Genomic DNA, 25,431 nt, shown 5'->3' with positions numbered 1-25,431 from the left:
TCCATTGTGCTAGTGTAAGCACTGCTCACCTCACACGAACCCCTGTGTAAGCTCTCTAAGGTCTGCTTCAATATAGTGACTCCAGAACGACTGGTGCTTTTGGTAAAGTCGCAATTAAAACAAAATCAAACAGTTTCTTGCTAGTCCCTTTTTGAAAAACAATCGCTACAGGGGTCTAAAAAGTTGCTAAATATAGCAACAAAGACACTAGATGGGCAACACTGGACTGTCGTCTCTGACTTTCCTTCCCTCCTGAGAGCAGCGCACTGTGGTAGCTACTAGCAGCTTTGAAGCCAGACATGAAGGAGTAGGCAGGGTGTGTTGGTTTTTCAAAATAAAGTACATTGTAATGTTTCATGGAATTTAAATTCATTTCAAATGCGGGTAATGGTACACAAATATACACTATACATAATATGGAATAAATCTCTCATATAATTTACATTGTTTTACCATATATTTGAATAAAACTTAATTCTGAAGGTGTGCCGGCTTTTATTTTGCTGTGGCAGTGCACCACGATCAATTACATGTAGTGTAAAGCTATGATGGTTATTTTGTTCCAAAAGTATTTGTGCCTTGTAAGCGTGAATTTAAAGTTGTAGAGAGAGTTCCATTCCAAGTTTTGTATTTATAGAATAAAAAAAAATCACAAGTACAATTTTTTTTTTTACACCTGTTCAAATTTTATGTACAAGTACACAAATTCTGTTCTGTGAGTTGCACATCAGAAATGTCTTCCATTCAGTTTTGCTACAGTTGATCTAAATAAAACAAATGGTGCAAAACAAAGTCAAACACATGTATTAATATCTTCAACAAATAATTTTTAATATTTTTTTCCCCCCAACACAAATACAAATCAATAAATACAACGGCACAAATCTGCTGCTGTGAGTCACAAATTCAACTTTACAAGTTACGCCTTCATTTTCACTTTTGACACAAATGTCTCACCAGTAAAAATGATCTGTGACTTGTGCGTAGTACCCTTGATCGGCCAGCAGGGGGCACTGCCTGCTCGGTCAGACTGTACCAACCGGAAGTACATATATGGCCTACTGCCTTGTTGCTTTTCAAGGACCCAGCCCACATATGCCTTCGAAGGACGCAGCTGTCACAGTCACTACCCGATCCATACCAGCACGATCAATTCCATCAGCTCATTTGCACATGCACGAACAGAATAACTTCAAGGTAGGCAATTCATTTTTATTACTTTTTTTATTCTGTGGTCTTTTTTAGGGGCGGGGGTTTCTTTTTGTATATCTTTGTATTTGCATAAATATTGCATATTCTAAGAATGAAAAAAACACAAATACATAAAAAAATTGTTAAATTGCCTTTTGATCGTTACTTTGACTGCTCAGCATGCACAAATATGTCACACAGTGTGTACATTTAAATTTGTTTAAATACTTGATTTTCTCTGTACTTAACTGTGCACTCCAACAGTACTGATCACACAATGGATTTCATTTCAAACAGCTGCGTCGAGAAGGACCTCGCTGCAGCAAACAGAAAGGGGTGGGGACGGATGACTGTCAGTCCCATACCTTATTTGGTAATGGGACTAATGCACTCCGGAAATGAAGTGGCGCTATTTTCATAATCACTAGTACCTTAAAGAAGCGGAGTTGAGAGGTCGATTGAAAGAACTTTGAGAGGTTCTTCCACTGATGTCCGGCACACGATCCACAATGCAAAACCCACAAAGTCAGCAAAAGGTATTTTTACCTTCTTAAAACTTTTTTTCACATAGTAAATCATTTTTTAGATTAGGTTGAAAATATAATTAACAGCTGTAGTAAGGTGAAATTCGTAATTCATACAGGGGAGGCTAATTTTAGCATGTAGCATAGATAATTATTTCCCTGCAGGGCACATTAGATGAAAATAGAAAAGTAGATAACATGTATATTTGAGAAATGTATTTTATGCTCAAACTTTGTTTGTTATTTTAATCATACAGATCCACATATCTATTTGCAACATATTGCTGTTCCCTTTGCTCATACAGTGTCCATGAGTCGTGCAAGGTACAGAACCATATAGCAAAAGCTGCTATGGCTCAACATAACGGTATGTACTACACTTAAAAAATATAAAATATTTTTTTACATAATTATCAGTTTTCTAGTGTTTTTCTTTTCTTTTTAACGGTTAATCTTTTTTAAATATGTTTTTGAACACGAATGTTACATTTCTGAAAGTCTAATATTTTTTATAAACTAACAGCTGCCATCATAGGTGGGTGTAGTACCCAGATGTGATACTCTAATAACGAGTAGCACTACTTCAATATATTTTCATAGTAATAGTAATATAATAGTAATATCATCTTTATTGTCATTGAAACATACATTACAATGAAATTTGCTCTCTGCATTTATCCCATCCCCTTGGGGAGCAGAGGGCTGCCATGTGCGGCGCCCGGGGAGCAATCGGGGGTTAAGAGTCTTGCTCAGGGACCCAGAGTGCAGGCACTGGGGCTCGAACCGGGTACTTGCATCTTTCTCTGAGTGCAAGCGCGCTGCTCTAACCACTAGGCCGCCACTCCCCTAATTTTTAATAAGTAACTGTGCAATAAACCACGCAAGTAAGAGTAACAATTAAGTGCTGTTTTACTGATCATAATGTGTAATGTAATACTGCCCATTTATTTCAGCAGACATGAATAAAAATGAAGTTATGTGCACTGTTCGGTATTTTGTAACCAAAAATGAAAAATATTAATACAAGAAAACAAATTAAGGTTAGAAAAAAAACCTAGCATGAACAACATTTATCTGTGTATCGTGTTTTATTTTTTTATAGGTTAAAATGTGTTCTTCATTCAGTTAAGTTACACGCATTAGGTTGCATATCAACAAAATTTACTTGAGTATAACATATGGAAAAATAGTCCTAATTTTTTATTTATTGATTTATTTATTGTCAAAAGTTACAGAGTAATTGAGTAAATCTAATTAGTTAATACCTGCACATGGCTGTTTGAGCAATATCACTTAATATTTTGCAGAATATATATATCTGTTACTAGTCATATTGATTTGTATATGATAGAATTAGTTTTAGTTCTTCTACATATTTTATGTTATTTACTATGTTCATTGCATTTATCATATATATTTACTCTTTACTACTAAGATGTTTTAAGGTTTTAGATATTAAAGTGTATTTCATGTGACTGATTTCTCTCTCATCGTTGCAGAAGGCCTGCAAAAAGCAGAGCAATATGTTGTGACAATAAGTGTTTTTCTAAATATGTTTAAAATGGTTATGAATACTATTCAGCCATCTGGACTGCTTATGGATAACTTTAGGTTACTTTCGTAACCCCGGTTCTTTGAGTAGCATGAGTGAGTGTCTCACATTGGGAACGCCCTCAGCGTGACCTCATCAGAAGCTCCTTTTACATTACGCCAGCCAGGATTGGCTGGAAAATAAGCCTGTCAGTGTCAGAGAGGGCAGGGTCCCTCCCCCTATATAAAGGGCTGACACAGCGCTGACAGTTATTCAAAAAACGACCACCTCTTCCTCGCAACGTTAGAGCAAGGAGGGTGGTTTGGTGAGACACTCACTCATGCTACTCAGAGAACCGGGGTTACGAAAGTAACCTAAAGTTCTCTTTCATAGCATTCGTTTCATGTCTCACATTGGGAACGAAAAATATCCCGACTCCCGTATTGCTCAGCAGATCCCACATTACGTTCCTGCTGACTCAATTATATTTATTTATTTATTTATTTATTTATGTTTACTTAGTGCTTGGTGTCACACTGAGAACTGAATGAGCCAGTGATGGAGCTGTGACATCAAGTCTGTAAAACCGTGTGAGATGAGGCCCAGCTTGCCGCAGCACAAATCTCCTGCAGGGGTACTGCTTTGAGTAGAGCCCATGAAGAGCTTAAGCCCCTAGTGGAGTGGCACGCAGACCCTCTGGAGGCTGATGTCCTTTCGAACTATATGCCAAAGAAATTGCATCAGTTATCCAATGTGCAAGCCGCTGTTTAGAAACAGCTTTTCCATAATGATTTTTAGCCCAGGAGACAAACAGTTGGTCACTCTTCCTGACCTGATTTGTTCTCTTCAGATAAATCTGTAAAGCTCGCACAGGACAGAGACTGTGTAGCCTCTCTTGTTCCTGTGATTAAAAAAGGGGGAGGATGAAAAGCCATCAACTCAGTGGGAGAGTATGACCCCAACACTTTAGGCTCAAAAGCTGGGTTGGGAAGCAAAACTACTTTAATCCCGTCTAAAGAGAATTTCATGCAAGATGGATGCACTGATAACGCGTGAATTTCACCCACGCGCTTCGCAGACACCAGTGCTATTAGAAGCGCTGTCTTCAGAGCTACTATCTTTAAATCCACCTGATCCATTGGTTCAAAGGGAGTGGTTGTGAGAGCGTCCAACACCATGGGTAGATCCCACGATGGAGCAATGGGTCTGGAAACAGGGAGCTTCCTGCGAGCTCCCCGCATGAAACGGCACACCAAGGGATGTTGGCCGACAGTTCTCCCCTCAAAGCCTATGTGGCAGGCTGAAATTGCTGCCAGATAGACCTTAATAGTGGAAAAAGCTTTCCCTTTATCAATCAGATTCTGCAGGAAAGATAAAATCACAGCCACAGAACACTGAAAAGGTACTTCTTGGGTTTCTGAGCACCATCAAAAACCGACCATTTGTACCCGTACAGAGAACGTGTTGCAGGAGCTCTAGCATCCTGTATCGTCTCAATAATATTTTGTGGGAGCCCTACGGACTGTAGGTTAAACCACTTACGGGCCAAGCCCATAGAGCCAGTCTTTCTGGGTGGGGGTGAAAAATCTTTCCCCGTGCCTGAGACAGCAGATCCCTGTGTGCAGGGAGCGGCCACGGCTCCTGCCAGAGGAGTTGTGTTATCTCTGCTAACCAATGTTTCGCTGGCCAATTGGGTGCAATGAGGATCATCGTCAGACCCTCTGCTCGTACCCTGGCTATTGTAGGTGAAATGAGAGCTATTGGGGGAAACGCATACAGCAGAGTGCGAGGCCAGGGGTGGGCTAGTGCATCTATTCCCAGAGGTGGGTTACGATCGTGCAGGGAGAAGAACATGGGACACTGATTGTTCTCTCGAGAAGCAAAAAGGTCCACGGATGGCTGACCAAACCTCTGCCAAACCATCCTTGCCACCTCTGGGTGGAGCTTCCACTCTGCATACATGGGATTCCCCCTGAAGAGAAGATCTGCTCCACAGTTAAACACTCCTGGGACATGAGTGGCCCTCAAAGACAGAAAATGTCTGCTGCTCCAAATGATTAGTTTGTGAGCCAGCGTGTGGAGCCTCAGTGATCTGCAGCCTGCTGTGCAGGCTGCAGTAACTCAGCCTGCGCTGAGGAGTATGTGGCTTTAACCCCTGGGAGGCTACCCATTGCTGGATTCCTCTCATGTGGAGACGCCCCAGAGGGATTACCACTAATGCTGCGGCCAGCAGTCCCAACAGTCTTCTGCAGAGTCTGAATGATACCAGGTTTCCTCTTTGAAACATGGACAAACAGTTGACCATTGCTTTCACTCTGTCCTCCGTTAGGCTTACTTTGGCATGAATTGAGTTCAGAGAAAGACCTATGAAGCATATTTTCTGAGAGGGAAGCAGGGAACTCTTTTCCCGATTTATTTTGAAGCCCAGATCCCTCAAGTGCTGTTTTATCACAGCTGTGTGTTGTGTGGCTTCCTGGTGGGACGACGAGGCAATCAGCCAGTCGTCTATGTAAGTTGCCACACGTATTCCCCGCCTCCTGAGCGGACCCACCGCTGCCTCTGTGCACTTCACAAACACCCTTGGGCTCAGACAGAGTCCGAAAGGGAGGACAAGGTATTCGTAAGAATTCCCTCGAAAAGCAAATCTGAGGTATTTTCTGTGTGGAGGGTAAATGGGGATGTGAAAATAAGCATCCTTGAGGACAATCGATGTAAACCAATCGCCTGGACGCAGGAAGCGTAGCAGAGAAGCATGTGTCAGCATCTTGAATTTGTATTTTCTCAGATGCCTGTTCAGCGCTCTGAGGTCTAGAATTGCACGCATCCCTCGGTCGCCTTTCTTCGGCACGAGGAAATAACGTGAATAAAAACCTTCGCTGCTGTGTTCTGGTTGAATCAGCCGTATCGCTCTCTTTTCCAACAATGAGGAAATTTCGTCCTGCAGAAGGAGGGCTGCTTGTCCCTCTGCCTGTGACTGAATTATTCCTCTGAACCTTGGGGGAACTGCAGTGAACTGCAGTCTGTATCCCCTCCTGAGAGTTCTTAACACCCACTCTGAATTTGTGCATTCCGCCCAGCGGTGGATTTTCTCTGTCAGTTGGCTGATTGGCCAATCTGACAGCAAGCTGAGAGCGCCCTCTTTGGGTGTAAGGTCGTAAACCACCCCGTTCTGCACTGCGCATGCGCGTGGCGTCTGGTGCGCCGCAGGGCTGTTCACGTTGGGGAGAGTCTCACTTCCTCCGAAAAAGAAGGGACCAAATCCCCAAGTGAAATTTTGTGTTTGTTTTTCAAAATCTTTGACTGCGCCCTTGGTTCTAGACCTGGATGCGCCAGTCTGCGAGCATTTATTTCTTCGGAACATGAAGATGTGCTTGTGACACATGAGCGGGGTTCGCTCTGGATACCCCTGCAATGAACAGAGTCTTTCGACTTTTTGACGTGTTGAGTAGGTTGGAACGTCCTCTCGACCACACGCTGTGTTCGGCTGAACTCTTTGAACATGCTCAGGAACGGAGCCATGGAGGAGAGCGATCCCTGCTCGCTCCCTCCATCCTGGGAAGGTGTTAGGCCAGTCGCTTCCTCCTCCTCACCACCGTGGTGGAGGTGAGGGGTGGTTGGTCTGTGCGAGGACCCTCAGGCTTTTTCTGCCAGTGAGCCTTGTGGGCAGGTGTCTTTTGCGCACCTTGCGAGGCTTGAGTCTTCGGCAGCTTTGGAATCCTGAAAGTAGGAGGAAAGCGAGCTGCTGCCTGGGCAAAGGTCTGGCGCTGGGGGGCCGGGGCCGCAGTCCCAGTGGCAAACGTGCGTCTGGGAAGGCACAGCTTTAGGGCTTCGTCGTCCCTTTTCTTCTCCTCCCACCTCTTTTGCATCGAGGTTACTGCTTCTCCGAACAACCCTTGGGGTGATATGGGTGTGTCCAGGAGGTCCTCTTTCTGCTTAGTTGCCACAGTTGTGAGGTTCAGCCACCTGGCTCTCTCCTGCAAAACCATGAGTCCCATGGATCTGCCCATCGCTTGGATCGCTACCTTGTTAAGATGCAGGCAGTGATCGGTTATGACGCACACCTCCTCCCAAAGCGCAGCATCTGGAGCGGCGGTCATTTGCTATTCCAACTCTGCTTGATAGGCCATCAGCAAAGTCGAGGCATTCAGAGCGCGGACTGAGAGTGTGGCTGCTCTGTAGGACTTATCAGTCAGGCTCGACTGAAAGCGGTCCGCTCTAGACGGAAGGGCGGGGCCTCCCGCTGACATGGAGGTCTTCGGGTGCAGGTGTGTTGCGACGGCCGGTTCGATGGGTGGTATTTGGCGGAGACCGCAATTTTCCATCCCGTCGCAGTCCAGAGCCGAACTGCCGGCCACTGGGTGCTTCTCCTTAAATGGCTTGTTGCGCCAGGAGACAGCCAATTCTTCCAGGAGCTCCGCGAAAATCGGAAGGAGCTGTCTGGACGTTTTGCGGGACTTTGGCAACCTTTTTCCGTCAAAACGGGAGCGGGAAGCTTCAGCCTGGACCTCTGGCCACTGGATATCAAGCTTTGCAGCGGCGCGTTTGCACACGTCGTGCAATTCAAAATCCAGCTCCGATGAGGACCCGTCATGACCAGGTTGGCCCGAGCCCACGGGAGCGGACTTTGCAACCCGAACCGAGGGCGCAGGAGATGGGTCATAGTCCTCATCGTTGTCCGAGAAGGACAGCTCCGACTCCCAGTCAGAGAGCTCCTCGTCCCCCTCAGGCAGCAAATCAAGCTGGCTCGAAGCGAGTCCTAGCTCGGGCATTTCCTGTGTAAGTGGGTCCACGGCATCGAGGATTTCTCCCCAGCTTGGTCCGGCTTCTGCACCGGAGGAAAAGGAGACAGCCTGGTCGGCTGGTTCATGCGCGGATGCCGTAGAAGCCACCACCGGGTCGTTAGCGGACATCGTCGATTGACAAGCCAAGCGGCGACGGAGAACCTTCAGGGAGAACCGGCTACAGTGCGAGCACTCCTCCTTATTCTCGAGGGCTGCCTGGGTGTGTTTCAGACCGAGACATAGCACACACAATAGGTGGGTATCCCAGCTCGAAATTTTAATGCCACACGGACAGGTCCGTCCCTTTGGGCTCACCTCCGCTTTCGAGGAGGATTTAACGGTCTCCATTATTTCAGGCAGATCTACTGCGAGGCTACACGAATGTTAGCTTGTGACAGCTAAGCTAACCAGGTGTGGCTAGGTTTGGGGCAGCGTTTCGGCCACCCGGGGTGTAGCGTGGGAGTATTGCTACTCTGAGCCGACCAACGTACAACCGTGAGGCGGTAAGTTGACGCTGAGTATTACTACTCGTGTTACGGTATTTCTACCACGACAGTTTCTCTTCGTGATACCGAACCAACTCAGAGCGAAGCGCCCAGAGACCGAGCTTGTGCGCGAATCTATGGACTGGGTAAGCTAGGCTCCAAGGGAGACAGTATCCGAGAGAGTTAATTGGGAACTTCTGCTCGTTGCGAGAAGAGGTTTTTGAATAACTGTCAGCGCTGTGTCAGCCCGGGGGAGGGACCTTGCCCTCTCTGACACTGACAGGCTTATTTTCCAGCCAATCCTGGCTGGCGTAATGTAAAACGAGCTTCTGATGAGGTCACGCTGAGGGCGTTCCCAATGTGAGGCACGAAACGAATGCTATGAAAGAGAACTGTACTGTCTGTGTGAACTGCTTGGTTTTATCTCGAAGGTCACATAGTTGTTTTGCTTATCCCTACCCCTTAGCTTGACAATGGAACCAGGGATAACCTATTAAAAAGAGAGAGCAACAGAGTATCTTCAGAGTGAATTTGGAGATCTGTATTAAGCATCTCCGTTTAGCTCTCCTTGCAAGTTTTGAAAATTAACTCTTCTGTTGTCTCTCCTCCTTGTGTTTGTTTAATGAATGTTTTAGGTGCTTGAACCTGACAATATATCTTTATGTGCAAATTACACTAAAACCCTAAATGATTTAAAAAAAAAAAGAATCATTATTTGGACAGCATTTTTATACCATTAGAGATGGCAAGGATAAGATACTGAGAGATATAAAGTATTAAATATTGTTTAATGCTCTTCACCATGCAGATGCAAACGATATCGCCAATCTTACAGGTAAGATTCATTCATAATCACGTGTCATAGCTATTCTACCAGTATGTCAGTCTTGCAATGCACCTGTTTTTTAATTTTTCTTTTTTTTGTTTTCAGATGCCTTTGAATGGACTTAAAGCTGTTCTCCAGCAGGTGGTACTAGCATAGGGAGACAAAGCTTACCTCACTCTGGCATGGCAAGACACACCTTGACATCGACCTGCAAGTGCTTTGAGGCCATTGTGTCTGACCCAGTTTCAGTGAAGAAGACTCACTTTGCTTGGCTGGATGGTAAGGACCTTTGAGTTTTTTCACTTAAAACATGCAAAATTAGATGTGAACTACATGAAATCTATTTTTTATTAACAGGTAAGATCAACTGGGGTAAATTTTCAAAGTCATTCAAGGCAAAAAATCGGATTCCTTTTGTGGTTGAAACGTGTTCTTCCTGCAACCGGCAATATAAAGACTGTGTGGGCTTCACCGGAAATGGAAGATGAGGAGAGTACCCTCGTTGCTACTCTGATGGCATACCTGGACACTGCCCTGAATGTTAATACTGTATGCAAGGAGAACATTAGTTATTTTCCAGTCTTTTAAACATTTCAGTTGTCACATATTGTTGTTCGTTTTTTTTGTGACATGTCATTTTAAATCATTTCTGCTGAAGCACGTTTGCCTTTTGACAAATGCAGTCATTCTTTTTCATAATGTGTTCTTTCAATATTATGTATTACATTATTACCGTTGTCATGTTTGGTTTAAGATGTCTGACCCACATGCAGACATACGCTTACCACGGAGCTCTAGGAACTAAACCGGGGGGAGTGAGATGGGCTCAGCTGATGATTGAGGAGCAGATGACAGTGACCGGTGAACGGAGGTTGGGCAGGGTCCGAGCAGCGCCGGCGGGTCCAGGGATCCAGAAGGAACAGCGGGAGGAACCAGGAGAGTCCGGGAGTGACCAGGGTGAATCCGGGAAGGGAAAACTCGCGCCCAACTTGGTACCACCAAGTGAGTTTGAGGGGACGGTCGCCAGAGCAGAATCTGAGCGGGGTGTGGATTGGGGAGCCTGGTCTTCTCGGCGCAGAGTCACACAAGAGTAACGTTCCAAAAACACGAGAGCATTGAAGAAAACACACGAGACAAAGATTAGATCCAAAACGGGGATCGAAAAACTCATGGGTCTGAAGCTCAGGAGGTGGTAGATGGCCTTTAGGCATACCGCGACAAGGTAATACTCTGGCATCCTCCCGCTGTTCTTATAGTGCGCTGCTCTTATAGTGCGCTGAGGTGTGTCAGTCCCGCCCACCGGTCAGCTGCTGTCACCTGTGAGCAGAGGAGAGCGCAGAGCCGGCAAGGCTGCACGGCTCTGCCTGCTGAGCCCTGACAACCGTTATTTGGGTTTCATAGAAATTGTGTTGTTTCCAGACAAAGTTACATTGTGGCTGTAATATCTTGAAGAGAGTAGAACCAATAAAGTAGTTGTAAATATATTGTAACAACGTTGTTTAACAGATGGATAACCTTGTTTTAAAAATGTACAATACAAGCAAATTTAATAACTTTAAATAACTTAAAATACAATGTTTCTTATTCTTTTTGAACAATGACTGGAATCAATACAAATTTTCTTTACAAACCTGACATACGGCCAAGTTGTTTATGGTTTAACAGTCAAAATCAACTATTGTTTTTTTTTTGTAATAAAGCAAGCACACACAGAAACATTTTGTCCGGTTACAAAGTCATGACACAAACATAAGATGAAAGGTATGCTGTGCAAAGGTGGAGACCGGGTGGGGGTGAAGAAAGCTCAGTTGAAGAGCAGTTGCACACATCAAGCATAAAGCCGGACTTTATAAAGAGTGGAGGAGATGAGACCGCCGCCGTTAGGCTGGGACGGAGGCGCATAATCAGGATATTGGCTGAGCAGGTGAGATGAAGACAGTTATGGTTAGAATTTACACATTAGTTTAATTTATGTATCCAATGACTTTATTCAAAAAGGTTTTCATTTAGAAAAAAAACAAAAAGCTCATCCACAGCGGATCATTCTCTCTGGCGGTTACCAGCGCCATGTCTACTGCTGGGATTCGAGCGCCGAAGATTATTTCTTGTCAAATAAACTTTCTAAAACCTACTTTCTTTAAGTGAATCTTTCCTGGTTGAAGCTACATTTAAAATTTTAAATGAATCACTTTGGGTTTTGCAAAAATTGGGTATTTAAGGTCTTTGGAGCGCAGTTTATGAATCGATTGCAATTGGTAGAATTGATATGGAATTTCTAAATGGAATAGTGGGACACCAATCAGTTTACTGGAGTCCTTTTATAGGAAAAGTTTCCAATGAGACATTATGGTAAACATCGATAATAGTTGAGCCAGGTCGCCTGCAACCAAGTATATCTTAGTTTTCGGAATGCGATTTGTTAGAAGTTCAAAAGTCATTTGGTTTGTTTCTAAATTGTATTCACAATGTGAATAATAAGAAAAATATTTGGCAAATAAACAGAACAAAAGTGAATGGACATACTAAGTTGGCCAAAATTTTTGACTAAATGTATTAGCGACCAAACCTCTTTTCCATCTAGTCCTTATTAAATAGGGCACACGCTATTATATTTTAAATTTTAACTTATTTATTATAAGAGTGCCATTTACAAAATCAAAATCTATTATTTGAACTTCAGCACCAGCAAGTATTTGGTTATATCTGTTTTCTTAATCTGCGATGGACTGGCGATCTGTCCAGGATCCACCGCAGCAGCCCTCACGACCCCACTATAGGGATAAGTATGATATTTAATGGATGGATAAATGTGTTCTTAATGTAATATACATTTGTCTCTAAACTATTAATTTGATATACGTTTTATGGCATTTGTTTGTGATTGGGTGTAAGGATAGAAAAATACATCTCCATAATGATTCCTTATTGTTGCTTATTTTAGATTGTTTGTTGCTAATGTAATTTTAACTTCCGAAAATGAGATTTAATGAAGATTTAAAAAAATAAAAAAGGGACACACCACGTGACAGACATACCACATGACATAACACGATTCTTAGCCATTTCTTTACACTTTAATTTGTATTTTTAATGTTGAAAGTGTTCTTGGGCGTTTTGAAAGGTGTTGTCAAATAAAATGCGCTATTATTATTATAATTATTATAACACGGCTGGTACAGGAAATAGTGTCACTAGTGCCCCCTTCATTTCCGGACTGCAATGGTCCCATTTCCATATAAGGTATGAGACTGACAGTGGTCCGTCCCCGCCCCTTTCTGTTTGGCTGCAGCGAGGTGTACTTGGCTGCGTCCTTCGAAGGCATATGTGGGCTGGGCCCTTGGAAGGCAACACGGCAGTAGGCCAGCGGTTAAAGTTCTCCGTCGCTGCAACAGATTTCCGTCATTTGGAAAATTAGCGCAAATTGTTCCGTCTACACTTTTTATTCAAGGTTTTAAACTGAAGCTTCTCTCAACCAATGAAACCTGGCAGAGCTGGGACATTAGCCAATCAGAAAGTGAGTAGGGCGGGTCTTTGCAAAGCGAACATTGCCAGACTGAGCTTCATCGGTGTTCATCATCCATCATTATAACTTTTGGAAGAACATTTCAAACTGGCCACAGATGCATGAATGAAAGTAGTGGTGGTCAAAGGTTTTCTTTGGGTCTATGCAAACCAGCAAGTCTGGAAGTGGAGCGGATTGACCATCTGACAACAACTTCCATCGGTAAGGGGGCTGTCGCTGGTCCTGCAGTTAATTAATGAATTGTTTCCACATGTGGCCATATCACCTTCCAGAATTTATTGCCTGGCTTCCAGCAATTTGGCTGATAAATGCGGTGACCAACCAGGGACCTCCTCATTATTTGCTGTTATCTCTTATTTAAAACTCGAGTAGTAAAGCGTTAGCTCAGGCTAATTTAGCATGACGCGCTTTTTTTGAAGAAGGGTCGGAATATAAAACAATTTCCTGCATTCGACTGGGTCCGTTTAGGAAAAAGTAATAAAATAAATAATTTCACCTGCGCTTTTTTGAACCAAAGAAGGCAGAGCTGCTATCAGTCAATATACAACAGCGTCCATCTAATGAGCCGCTGCACACCAGGACACTCTTAATAAAATGACAAGGATTTTGATTTTGATTATTAAGGAAACTACATAAAAAAATAAACTGCAGCTGCAACATGGACTGGAGGGCAGGTTCTAACTGGGTGAGGCCAGAGGTGTTTCTCTGAGAGCTTTTATGAAATTATTTTTTATTTTTACACGGAGTGGAGCGCGATGTGAAGCTTCACTGTAGAAGCAACTAGTACTAGAAACAGCTGAAAAAGCCTCCTGTCTGTGGATCTATGGACTCATTTTACTCCGACCCCAGACAGTACTGCCAGACTGTACTGCAGCCAAGATGACCTTCAACAATATTTAACTTTACGAAATACATTAATAACATTTTGCTAATTAAAAATGTTCATATTTAAAAGCGAGTTATGTTTTTTTTCTGATAAACTTTGAGCAATTTTATTAAACTTTTTAAAAATGTAACATCCCATCCTTTATCGATTTTGTATACTGGCTTTTCCCTACAGGTGTAACGTCATGCCGTATCTGATGGGGAAACGCAGCTCGACGTCACAGAGGGTCGTGGGGTTGTGGGCTTGTCCATCCTAGGCAGGTCTACAGTCACTGGGCTAAGATTTAACAGTTTTATTAAACTTCAAAAAAGTTAATTAGTGCCTTTTTATAAATGTGTTTTATTATGAGTTGTGATAATTAATTGGTGAGCAATAACGGGCAAAGCAGAGACTGATTATTGTAATGTAAGATCTGTGTTAAATTAAAATGTATGACGTCATCATAGTGTTGGTTATGTGTCCTGCATTGTCCAAGGTTGTGGTTGGCCTTGTATGTTCATAGGATTCAATTATACTGAATGTGACTGGGAGCCAGTGGAGTTAATGTTCAGGTGTGAAGTAGATGATGTAATAATGCAAGCTGCTGTCTGTTGTACTAGTTGAAGTTTATGGTGGTTTTCTGGAGGACAGGGTGGGAAGGGAGCTGAAACTGTAAAGTGGACTGTGGACCAGTTTGGCTGCAAATATGAAAGTTAACCAGGTGATGGTATGGATGTGGAAAGTGAAGGAGATGATGGAGAGGGCTGTCCAGGATGATACCAAGGCTCTGAAGCTGAAAGGTAGGACAGAGACAGGAATGGTCATTGCATATTGTAAAACTAACAGATTTGACTTTACACAATAAGCAAGTGAGGGAACTAATGTGGCATTATTTCCACGGTCCTGAGAATATATGGGCTGACTCTAAATTTTTTTCAGTCAAATTGATTATTTTTGCTTTAACCCATGCAGTAGGCCATATATGTACTTCCGGTTGGTACAGTCTGACCGAGCAGGCAGCCCAGCTGGCCGATCAAGGGTACTACCCACAAGTCACAGATCATTTTTACCAGTGAGACATTTGTGTCAAAAGTGAAAATAAAGGCGTAACTTGTAAAGTTGAATTTGTGACTCACAGCAGCAGATTTGTGCAGTTGTATTTACTGATTTGTATTTGTGATAAGGAAAACTGCAAAACTGAATGGAAGACATTTCTGATGTGCAACTCACAGAACAGAATTTGTGTACTTGTACTTAAATTTTGAACAGGTGTAAAAAAAAATTGTACTTGTGATTTTATTTTTTTTATTCTACAAATACAAAACTTGGAATGGAACTCTCTCTACAACTTCAAATTCACGCTTACAAGGCACAAATACATTTGGAACAAAATAACCTTCATAGAACCTGAAAAGGAAGGTAAACGTTGGAGCGCCTTTTCAGAGGTGGAAGGAGCTACGTGTCCTGAAACGATTCAAAACTGATGCAGAGTTGGCCACAGTTCTGCTTGAGAGGTATCTCTGCCTAATTTGTTTCACCCTTTAATAACTACACAACTGATAAAGCGGCAATTACAGAATAGTTATTACAATAGTGAATAAATGTTTGGAAATAAATTTACCATGATCAAATTATTTATGAATTTGAATACATTGCCTGAATCCACATTACATAAAACAAACTACCAAAATCACAGATATCAGAGGCACACAAAGTGAACGTGTGATTCACAAAGTGAATAAGTGATTTAAGTTGTGTTAATCAAATTCAGTGCAACAGTTTCAGAGACAAAAAAATACTACTTTGAAAGCTACTGTATATTTACGTGACGAGGCAGCAGCAGCTGTGGTGTGCCTGTGAGACAGCGCTGAGGGAAGGAGGAACCCTCAGAGGCACTTCTCACAGTTGCCACAATACAGCGATTCCAGACCGACTGGCGCTTTTGGTAGTTGCCATTAAAACAAAAAAAAGTCACCAAAAGTCGTTGTTGCTAGTCGCTTTTTGAAAGATAATTGCTAGAGGTGTCTGAAAAGTCACTAAATATAGCATCAAAGACGCTAAATGGGCAACACTGGACTGTCGTCTCTAGTTTTCTTTCTCTCCTGAAAGCAATGCACCACATGGTAGCTACGCTAGCAGCTTTGAAGCTAAATAGGAAAGCAGGCAGTGTTGATTTTTCAAAATAAAGTACATTTTAACTTTTCATGATATTTAAATTCATTTGGTGCATAGCCACGTTATTTTACTTTTTTAAATTTATTTTATCGGTCAGTAGCTCACTGGTTGCATACAAAGTTTTTATGAAAAATTATGACGTCTTGCTGGCATATTAGTTATTTTTTGGCAGTTTACGCTTTTCCTTTGCTCAATTTGTTAGAAATTAAAACGTTTCATGTTTATTTTTAATAAAAGAAGAAATACAACACTGCGCATGTGCAGCAGGGGATAACACAAGGTAGCCGCTAATGGCTATTGGCATCTCCCAGTGAAACGATGAAGAATGGTCCAAGATCCATTGAAAACAAATGCAAAAAAATATGTTTCCAATAGGGTATTTGGTGTGTGTATGTGTGTGTTTGTCTGTGAACTGTGGCAGATAGCTCTCGCAGCCAGAGTCTGATAGTGATGACGTTATCAGGCAGTTCAGTAGCTCTGTCCAGGTCACAGATGTCACAGAACGTCTTGTTTACATAAGATCCAGAAGAAATTAAGATTGCAAGGGAGCCAGTTTGATAGCAGCATTTGTTTTGGGTAGGCAGACTCTTGTTATTCTGTCTGGCATAAAGTCTCCATGGTACATCTCAATGTTGATTCCGAAACAGACAAAATTGTGGTCATTCTGCAGAATGACCACGATCAGTGGCACAATAACCACAGCTTCCAGCTTTCTCCAAGATCATTCCCATTCTTCCAGCAAGTCCAGAAATCGCAGCTGGCCTGCAGTTCTGCTTACACGGTATTTCAGTCTGAGTGCTGGTAGCGGACATATCCCTCACATAGTTCAGGCAGTCTTGACATGACGCAACTCAGCGGCTGACGTTTTTAGAATTTCTCAATACTCCAAGTAAAAGTAAGCTCCAAAAAACACAAATCCTGTTATCATGAGTCTAATTTTGAGCACATTTTCAACATCCTCGACTGACAGAATGGACAGAATCACAATCCTCCTCCCACCGTGTGTCCAGCTGCACATGTCCTGTTGGGCAAAGGGGCTCTCCTTCTCCCAGTCTTCTCGTTTAAATTTTTTATCAATTGCGTTGAGAGTCCAGCCAAACAGATTCATAATTTAGTTTGGAAGATATGTAATGTAAAAGAGGCTCCAAAAAAGATAGAAGCAGGCAGGGAAACTGGGGAGGGAGAGGGAAAACGAGATGAGAGGAGAGAAAAGAAAAGCGTCCACCTTCACAGAGAAACGGGGAGAGAAAAAATTGGGGGAGCTTCACAATTGGTGGATTGAGACTGGAGTCGGTGCCTCAAGATATCCTACACATGGGTTACAAGCATCTTAGTTGGGCTAAGGAGAAAAGGAACTTTGCCCGTGTTCACAAAGATCCTCACTGTCCACTCAGAGAGCTCATATCTTAGCCTAAATATTCCTACCTAGGAGTTTTGGCTTAAGAGTTATTCAGACAGTTGCTGAGAGTAGCCACATTTACATGGACAAAAGTAATCAGAATAACGGGTCGATCGTAATAAAAAAGCTACACGTAAACACACCAATCAGAATACTGTGCTCAATCGCAATGAAATTGTATTATGAATGAGAGGGGTGGTTTATGCTGATTGATAATTGATAAACGGACATATAAATGCTTGTCAGGCTCAAGTTATTCCGAATGTGGCAAATTGACCCAAGTGCGTATGTGCGCCTGAGGTAAACTTGATGTATTTCTGCATTGGTCAGTGGTGGAAATACGTCGGGGACCAAAACAGTTGGGGCTCCCGATACTACCTTTCCGTTTGAAAAAATAAAGGACCTCAAAATTGTTGCTTACTCAGTAACATTTCAGCCGTAATTAGAACATTGTGGAAGTCCAGCCTGGGCGCTCAGAAGTCAAACAAACCCGTAAACTACTGCTTTGTTTAGTATGTTTTGTTGTTAAGCAAAAACAGAAATAATACTTTTTCTGTGGGATTTTTTTAGGGGAATTTGATAACTGCCATGTCAGAGTGGTTCTATTCTGAGTAAAGTCAGGTGCATAAACACGCACATTATGATTAATTGATCGTGTGCCCATATAAACGGTACAATCTGATTGCACGTAAACATAGCTAGTAATTCTGAGTAATAAGACAACAGAAATTTTTTATCTTAGTGAGGAGGTGTGAATGCCCCGTTGCTAGTTGTGAGGCTGTCTTCTAAGAGCTGTGATTGGTTGATACAAGGTGCACAAAATAAAAACAACACAAATGCGCTCCCAGTAATCAAGGGAGAGAAATTAACCGATTAGTTTAGTTTATTTGGCAGTGACCACGTACAAAAACATTAATCAATGAAACACTGAGGAGTATCTTACTAAAGCTCTGAGTTAATTTCCATCTGCAGTCCCTGAGTCAGTTAAAACACATAGTACACATTTATCATAAAAAATGCAGCCTATATACACAAAAATACAGTCTATGTATACAATAGCATAATTCCTTTCTATGAAATTTCTATAATATGTAAGAGTACTAGATTGTCCACTGTACCTTTTTAAGGTCCAGAGAAAAAAATGTCCAGAAGGCCATAGTCAAAACGTGCCTGTATGGGGTGAGTGATAGGGACCTCGAGGTGATGGTGAGGAAGGTAGAGCCTGATGAGCATGTGGTATAGTCGCAGCCAATATAGTAATCACAGTTTTCTACAGTATTATCACAATTTATGTTTTCTTAACATCATCCAGCCCTTGTTGGTATTTCCCCACATTCCCTGTCTTCTTTTTTCTCTTCCATTATTATGATCTCCTCATAACACCTGTGTGCTTTGACATCTACATCACTGTAATCTATAGTAAGGGTCGGTGTTAAGTGCCCTGAAAGGCCATCTATTGGCCAAATGTATTGAAGGCTTGCTGAGGGTGAAAGCATGGCACTTATAATGAATTTGCTTACCAGATACTGAATCCGAGCTGTTGTGTGTTTGCAGTATGGCAGATAGTTGTCTAATATCAGTTTAAGATGGAGGAAGGCATGCTGAGAGAATTGAGCCTGCATTATTTTTGTTGTCTCTTGCTGTAAGTTACTGATCATGTTTTTCTGTCTAGACTGCAGCTCTCCACTGGAGTCTGAGCTGCGAAGTTTGCTGCAGCAAAGGATTATGGTCCTAGATGGTGGAATGGGAACTATGATCCAACAAGAAAATCTGGAAGAGGATGATTTCAGAGGAGAAGAGTTTAAGGAACACCCTCTTTCTCTGAAGGGCAACAATGACCTTCTCAGTATCACACAGCCAGCCATCATTTATAAAATACACAAGGTAGTTCCCCAAGATGGACCGGAACCTTTGTCCTGTCTGATGCTGGACACATGGCATCTGATGTCTTTGACTTTGCTGAGGTTTTGTAGTGTTACCGTGTGATACGTTTCTCCTGTGTGTTTTAAGGAGTATCTGCAGGCTGGTGCTGACATCATCGAGACGAACACGTTCAGCAGCACATCCGTGGCCCAGGCAGATTATGGACTGGAACACCTGGTATGAGTGCTGCTCACGGCTCTGGCTGTGAACACAAACATCATAAACACTGAGACCAGTGTTAACTCATTAACCATTGTTGGGTTCATTCTCAGAAATTCTCCTGTATCTGTTTCTCCTACCAGAGCCAGAACCAGAGCTTAACAGCTGCTGTGACCTTACTGTTATCTCTGATTAAAACCTTATCTTTTTGCTTTTCTGTTGTTAGTTTCAAATCACATCAAATATTTCTATTTTACTTTCAACCATTGTTATTTAGACTGTTAAATGTGATTTTAATTTTTATTGACTGTTCTTATCCTCAGAAATATGCTTTATTCACAGACAGACGGGTTTAGTTCTGTGGCATTTGTGAGGGTTATCGTAAGAACAGAACCGGCTGTTAAACAGAAAAGGTGTCAAAGTGGAAAATCTCTAAACAGCCAGTCTCATTTACAGATAGGCCAACCTGTTAGCGCTTAAGGAGTAGAGAACTGTTATAAGGTTGAACCGGAGCTTAGATAGGCTTTGGATTAAAGTATTTCAATGTATATTAAAATTATAGGAGCAACATTCACAACAGATCATCTTCCAGCAGGGTCTACCTAAAACCCTTCCAAATGGAGATGGTCTTTAAACCTGCTGGTCAGATTCAGACCAGCAGGTCTGAATCTGATCTTCCTATGGATTACCAGGCTGCTCATCATCTTTAAGAAGGAGCCCATCTATTTTCCAAAGGATACTGCCGGTAGCTGCTTGTATCCGAGATCTTGTTTTTGTAATCATGATTCCTATCTAGGCGCAGCCAAGGTGTTGAGGGGATCCGTTTTGGTGGCCTTAGGATTGCGTCTCTGCTATTTGCGGATGACGTGGTCCTATTGGCTTCATCAGGGCGTGATCTACAGCTCTCACTGGAGCGGTTCGCAGCCGAGTGCGAAGCGGCCGGGATGAAAATCAGTGCCTCCAAATCCGAGACCATGGTCTTGAACCGGAAAAGGGTAGAGTGCCTTCTCCGGGTTGGGGAGGATGTGCTGCCCCTAGTGGAGGAGTTCAAGTATCTTGGGGTCTTGTTCACGAATGAGGGGAAGATGGAGCGGGAGATCGACAGGCGGATTGGTGCAGCGTCTGCTGTGAAGAGGGCGCTGTACCGATCCGTTGTGGTGAAGAGAGAGCTGCGACAAAAGGCGAAGCTCTCGATTTACCGGTCGATCTACGTTCCTACCCTCATCTATGGTCACGAGCTTTGGGTCGTGACCGAAAGAACGAGATCCCCGATACAAGCGGCTGAAATGAGTTTTCTCCGTAGTGTGTCTGGGCTCTCCCTTAGAGATAGGGTGAGGAGCTCAGTCATCCGGGGAGGACTCAGAGTAGAGCCGCTGCTCCTCCACATCGAGAGGAGCCAGTTGAGGTGGCTCGCACATCTGGTTAGGATGCCCCCCGGACGCCTCCCTGGTGAGGTGTTCCGGGCACGTCCCACCGGGAGGAGGCCCAGGGGAAGACCCAGTACACGCTGGAGGGACTATGTCTCCCGGCTGGCCTGGGAACGCCTTGGGATTCCTCCTGAGGAGCTGGCCCAAGTGGCCGGGGAGAGGGACGTCTGGGCCTCCCTACTGAAGCTGCTACCCCCGCGACCCGGCCCCGGATAAGCGGAAGAAGACGGATGGACAGACGGACGGATTCCTATCTAATGACCACAGGAGGAGGGGCTCGAAACATTTGTTAGGATAAGATGCATTCACCATTCATCACCAGTGTGTTGGTTTGTCTGGATTTGCATGTTTGTCTGGATTTGCATGTGGACATGGAAGTGTTGCCTGAGTGTACCGATTATTAAAATAATTTGGGAAACATATGAGTATTGAAAATACTGGAACAAAATACTGGAACAATTACAGATGAAACATCATCTGTAATTGTTCTTTTGAAATAAATAAATCAAAAGTAAGGGTTGCTTAAATGTGTGCTCACCTGAACCTTTACATGTTATCTATTGGGTTTGTGTAACAAGTGTGGCTACCGTGGCAGTTACATTTAGCATTCTGTATCGGATTACTTTGGATCTAGCATCCTGTTCTTGATTTACAAGGAAGCTATGTGTTTTTGTTGTGCAGGCCTATCGCCTCAACAGGGTTTCAGCAGAGTTGGCAAGGAAAGCAGCGGATGATGTCACCAAACAGTCCGGTTAGCTGACCCACTGGCAGTAACTCATCAGCGAGGACTCTTTCCTGCAGCAGAAATTTTTTTCCACAGCCTGCCTAGGATGTTCTCAGGTGATTAACATTCCTTGTGTTTGTTCTCAGGTTGTAAACGCTATGTGGCCGGGGCACTGGGTCCCACAAACAAAACCCTCTCTGTGTCACCCTCTGTGGAGAAACCGGACTTCAGGAATATAAGTAAGAGTTTTGTTTTTGCTGTGAACACTTTAATTTTCAGCTGGAGAGTTAGGGCTCAATGGTTTTGACTAAAAGCAGCAGCCCAGTAAGTCTGCAGTTTTCAACCGCAGAATAATGATTGTTCTGTTTCAACACAAAACATGAATGTATACATTTTAGTTAAATCTCAATGTATTCATGGCCTTATTTATTTCTGGATGAGGTGTGTGAGCCACTGATGAGGATGGCTCTGTCACAGTTTTACTTTTTTCCCCTTGTGTGCTGTTCAGCCACACCATATTCAGAAGCTGGTTGCCTACATGTGCCAAGGCAGCTTTGCTGTATAAAAATGAGATCTGGATGGAATCCCAATTGCTTGATTGATTTAATTAAAACAATTTATTAAATCAGAACAAATATAGACAAGCCAAATTTCTATGGAGCCAGATCGGTCTCGATATTCACAAATGCACATATGTGATTCATACATGCACAGGACAAGATCCATGCATGCACAGCCCGATTCATGCAAGCACAGCCCGATTCATGCAAGCACAAAAAATCCACAAATGCACAAAAAATTCCACACATCCACAGTTCGACTCATGCAAGCACAAAAAAATCCAAAAATGCACAAAAAATCCATGCACACACAGGACAAGATCCACACATGCACAGCTCTGGTCTTTAAACTTCACTGTTACCTGCTTCCCCTGTGCTTCCCCTGTGCTCTGACGATTCGCCTCTGGCGCCCATGTCCTGCAAGCCCTCTGGCGGATAGTGCAGTGAAGTTGGATATTAAAGCTCCGCGGAATCAGCGGGATCTCGCTCACGGTTGATCTGGCTGAGGGACCCCGATTTCGGCCAGCGTCTCTCAGCTGCTCCCTCCTCTCACACGCTGTGGTGCAGTTAGGGACTGCACCACAGTGTGTGTGTGTGTGTGTGTGTATATATATATATATATATATATATATATATATATATATATATATATATATATATATATATATATATATATATTTATAATTATACACACACACCCCGGTTTCTGGACCTCCAATTACAGACTGCGTTAGTGTATGAGATGTCAATGTGTAAATTTGAAGCATGAATATGGACAAACTCCTGGCAGTCTTGAAGTTGTAATTTATAGATGACAGGCAAATAAACACCCTAATCTGTGATAGGAACATGTAATGTATTACTATAAAACTGAACAGGTATCTTTTCTGTTGTATTTTAACAGATCCAGTGAGACAACGTTGATGCCCTGTGCCTTAGAGCACAGAACATGAAAGTGTAAATAAAGGCAGCTGGAACTGTCCATTGTGCAACTAATATGCAAACTTTGTACTTAGTTCAATGTTTAAAATGAACACTTTAGAGTTATGTTGTCAATGAAACTATCCTTTGTTTCAACAACATCAATGCTGTGCCTCATCTAGCTAATGTAGTAGAACAATTTCACACAAATCTGGAGTCAGTGACCTGGAAGCTATTGAAGAAATATTTAATTATAAATAACTCATAAAATATAAAAAGACTTAATGGAATAAAAATGAGTGGGCCTCATCTGGCTAAAGTAGTATAACAATTTCACAGGTTTGGAGTCAGTGGGTCACATGACCTGGGAGCTATTGAAGAAAAACCTTTACATTTTCTTGTAAAAATCTTAAAAATATAAAAAGGCTTAAAATGGAATAAACATGTGTGGCCCATCAGGCTAATATAGAACAATTTAACATAGGTTTTGTGGCCCATTAGGCTAATATAGAACAATTTAACATAGGTTTTGAGTCAGTGAGTCACATGACCAGGGAGCTATTAAAGAAAAATCTCAACTTTTGTCTTACAAATATCTTTAAAAAATTAACATAGATTAAAATGGAATAAAAACAAGTGTGCCTTACATATGTTATTTATTGGCATGATTTTATATTCGTTTTATCTTAGCTGATCACAAGAGATGGAATTTCTTGATTTTTATTTCTCAAGAGTGCTTGGTTCCCACAGCGTGTGAGAGGAGAGATCAGCTGAGAGACGCTGGCCGAAATCGGGGTCCCTCAGCCGGATCAAAGTTGATTCCGCGGAGCTTTAATATCCAACTTCACCGCCCTATCTGCCAGAGGGCTGGCAGGACATGGGTGCCAGAGGCAAATCGTCAGAGCACAGGAGAAGCAGGTAATGGCGAGGCCGATAAGAGCTCGGAGGGAATCACTGCTGGCCCGCTGGAGATCAGACGGAAGAAGCCCGCGGAGTTAGACGTTGGGAGCTCAGAGACCAAGGAGCGCTGCGGGCGGATCCGGAGCTACTTGAAGGGAGCAGAGAGGCCGGGGGGGTGGAGGCGGACACCTGAAGCTCATGAGCAAACACCTGCGGAGAGAGAGGGAGACAAACGGCTGCTGCCCGCTGAAGCCTGAGAGCACTGTGGCCGTTTCTCAATAGGCGTTCTTGAGCGTTCTCGTGTGCTCGTGACACGTCATCAGCCTCAGCCCGAGCACTGTTCCAATAACCGAGAACGCCAAATCGAGAACGCGCCGAATTCCCCGGATGTAGTTCTCGCCCGCCCTCTTTATCGAGCATGCATCAGAGCAGACTTGTGCGTTCTTCAGACTGACCGCTTGCCCAGAATGCACCGCGGCCGCAGCTTGATTCGAGACAGCGCAAACAGAGCTCACAGCGGTAAGTTAAAAATTCCCTTTTCTGCTGCTGTTGTTGTTCAAAAGTACGTTTTAAGATCGTTTGAGGCAAGAACATTATACTTTTAACTTTTCTCTATGTGGCCTGTTTACAGAGTTAGTGCGTAATTAAAAAAAAGTAGTGTGCATAATACCGCTGGTTATGATTTATTTGTTTTGTGTTTATCTGACTGACGTGTGTTGCTTTATTAACTCAATACTTGCTGGAATAAATTGTATATGTCTGCCAAGGACGACAGCAGCATATAAAATAAATAAATAAAATCTACAAATGTTTTCCTATCTAAGTGAGTTTATTCTGAGTCAGGACACGAAATATTGAGAGGAGAAAGAGGGAAAGAAAATAATAGTAATAATAGTATATGAAGAAACAGACATTTATTTTATACAAATGTTTAATCTTTGGAAAAGAATGAAGGTGTAATATATTCAACAAATTATTAACAGTTACTAACATGGTTTAAAACAAAGAAATAACTCCTATTAAGATCTCATACAAATAGACAATGCCTATAAACTTACAATTAAAAATAGTTGGAATGGAAATTATTTAACGATTATTTAATGTATTTTCACAGGTGGTGAAAAAATCAAATGAAGCAGCATGTGAACATGACTCCAACTGATCTACATTAGGTCAGGTGTAGTCATGTTCACTTAAACATGCAGCCAGCTGGAGCAGCTTCCTGTCTTCAGCCGCCGGATGGCCGTCCTCCTCTGGATCAACCTCCCCATCCTCCACGTCTAGCTGGTCCCCTGCCTCTATACTAATATTGTGGATGATGCAGCAGGCGGTGATTACTTTTGGGGCAAACGTCGGGCGGACCTCCAACGCCCTTAAGAAGATGGAACGCTCAATGATGTTTATCAGCCTTGGCGTGGTGCCTGTTGTAGCGTGCCTCCACTTGACCTGTACCAAATATAAAATTAACTTGTAATTTAGGTAATATGCTGATATGTCTTAATCTTCTATCCAATTAA

General features: G+C 42.8%; 1 protein-coding gene and 1 long non-coding RNA gene across 6 annotated transcripts in view; both read left to right on the top strand.

Moving 5' to 3' along the window:
- Positions 1–12,375, top strand: part of LOC110366602 — a 13,818-nt gene extending 1,443 nt beyond the window's left edge. Inside the window, exons 1-6 of the long non-coding RNA XR_004931830.1 lie at positions 1–1,197; positions 1,489–1,727; positions 2,021–2,082; positions 9,321–9,347; positions 9,444–9,617; positions 9,696–12,375. The exon at positions 1–1,197 is cut by the window's left edge and continues 1,443 nt beyond it. This is a non-coding gene — a long non-coding RNA (uncharacterized LOC110366602). The remainder of the gene's footprint in view (positions 1,198–1,488; positions 1,728–2,020; positions 2,083–9,320; positions 9,348–9,443; positions 9,618–9,695) is intronic.
- The window catches only part of mtr (5-methyltetrahydrofolate-homocysteine methyltransferase), a 103,964-nt gene that overhangs the window by 2,859 nt on the left and 75,674 nt on the right, over positions 1–25,431 (top strand). For 3 of the 5 annotated variants that reach the window (XM_021308655.2, XM_021308654.2, XM_012882611.3), the window contains exons 2-5: positions 18,973–19,184; positions 19,311–19,400; positions 21,491–21,560; positions 21,680–21,772. In XM_021308655.2, coding sequence (XP_021164330.1) covers positions 18,973–19,184; positions 19,311–19,400; positions 21,491–21,560; positions 21,680–21,772 — 465 coding nt within the window. Of the gene's footprint in view, positions 1–18,972; positions 19,185–19,310; positions 19,401–20,979; positions 21,561–21,679; positions 21,773–25,431 lie in introns of those variants that run through there. The other 2 variants (XM_021308657.2, XM_012882612.3) reach the window with 2 other exon arrangements.

This window comes from Fundulus heteroclitus, chromosome 10 (assembly GCF_011125445.2).
Source record: "Fundulus heteroclitus isolate FHET01 chromosome 10, MU-UCD_Fhet_4.1, whole genome shotgun sequence".
Classification (NCBI taxonomy): Eukaryota; Metazoa; Chordata; class Actinopteri; order Cyprinodontiformes; family Fundulidae; genus Fundulus; species Fundulus heteroclitus.
Note: the sequence above shows the minus strand (reverse complement) of the source record. Positions and strands in the feature narration are given on the sequence as shown.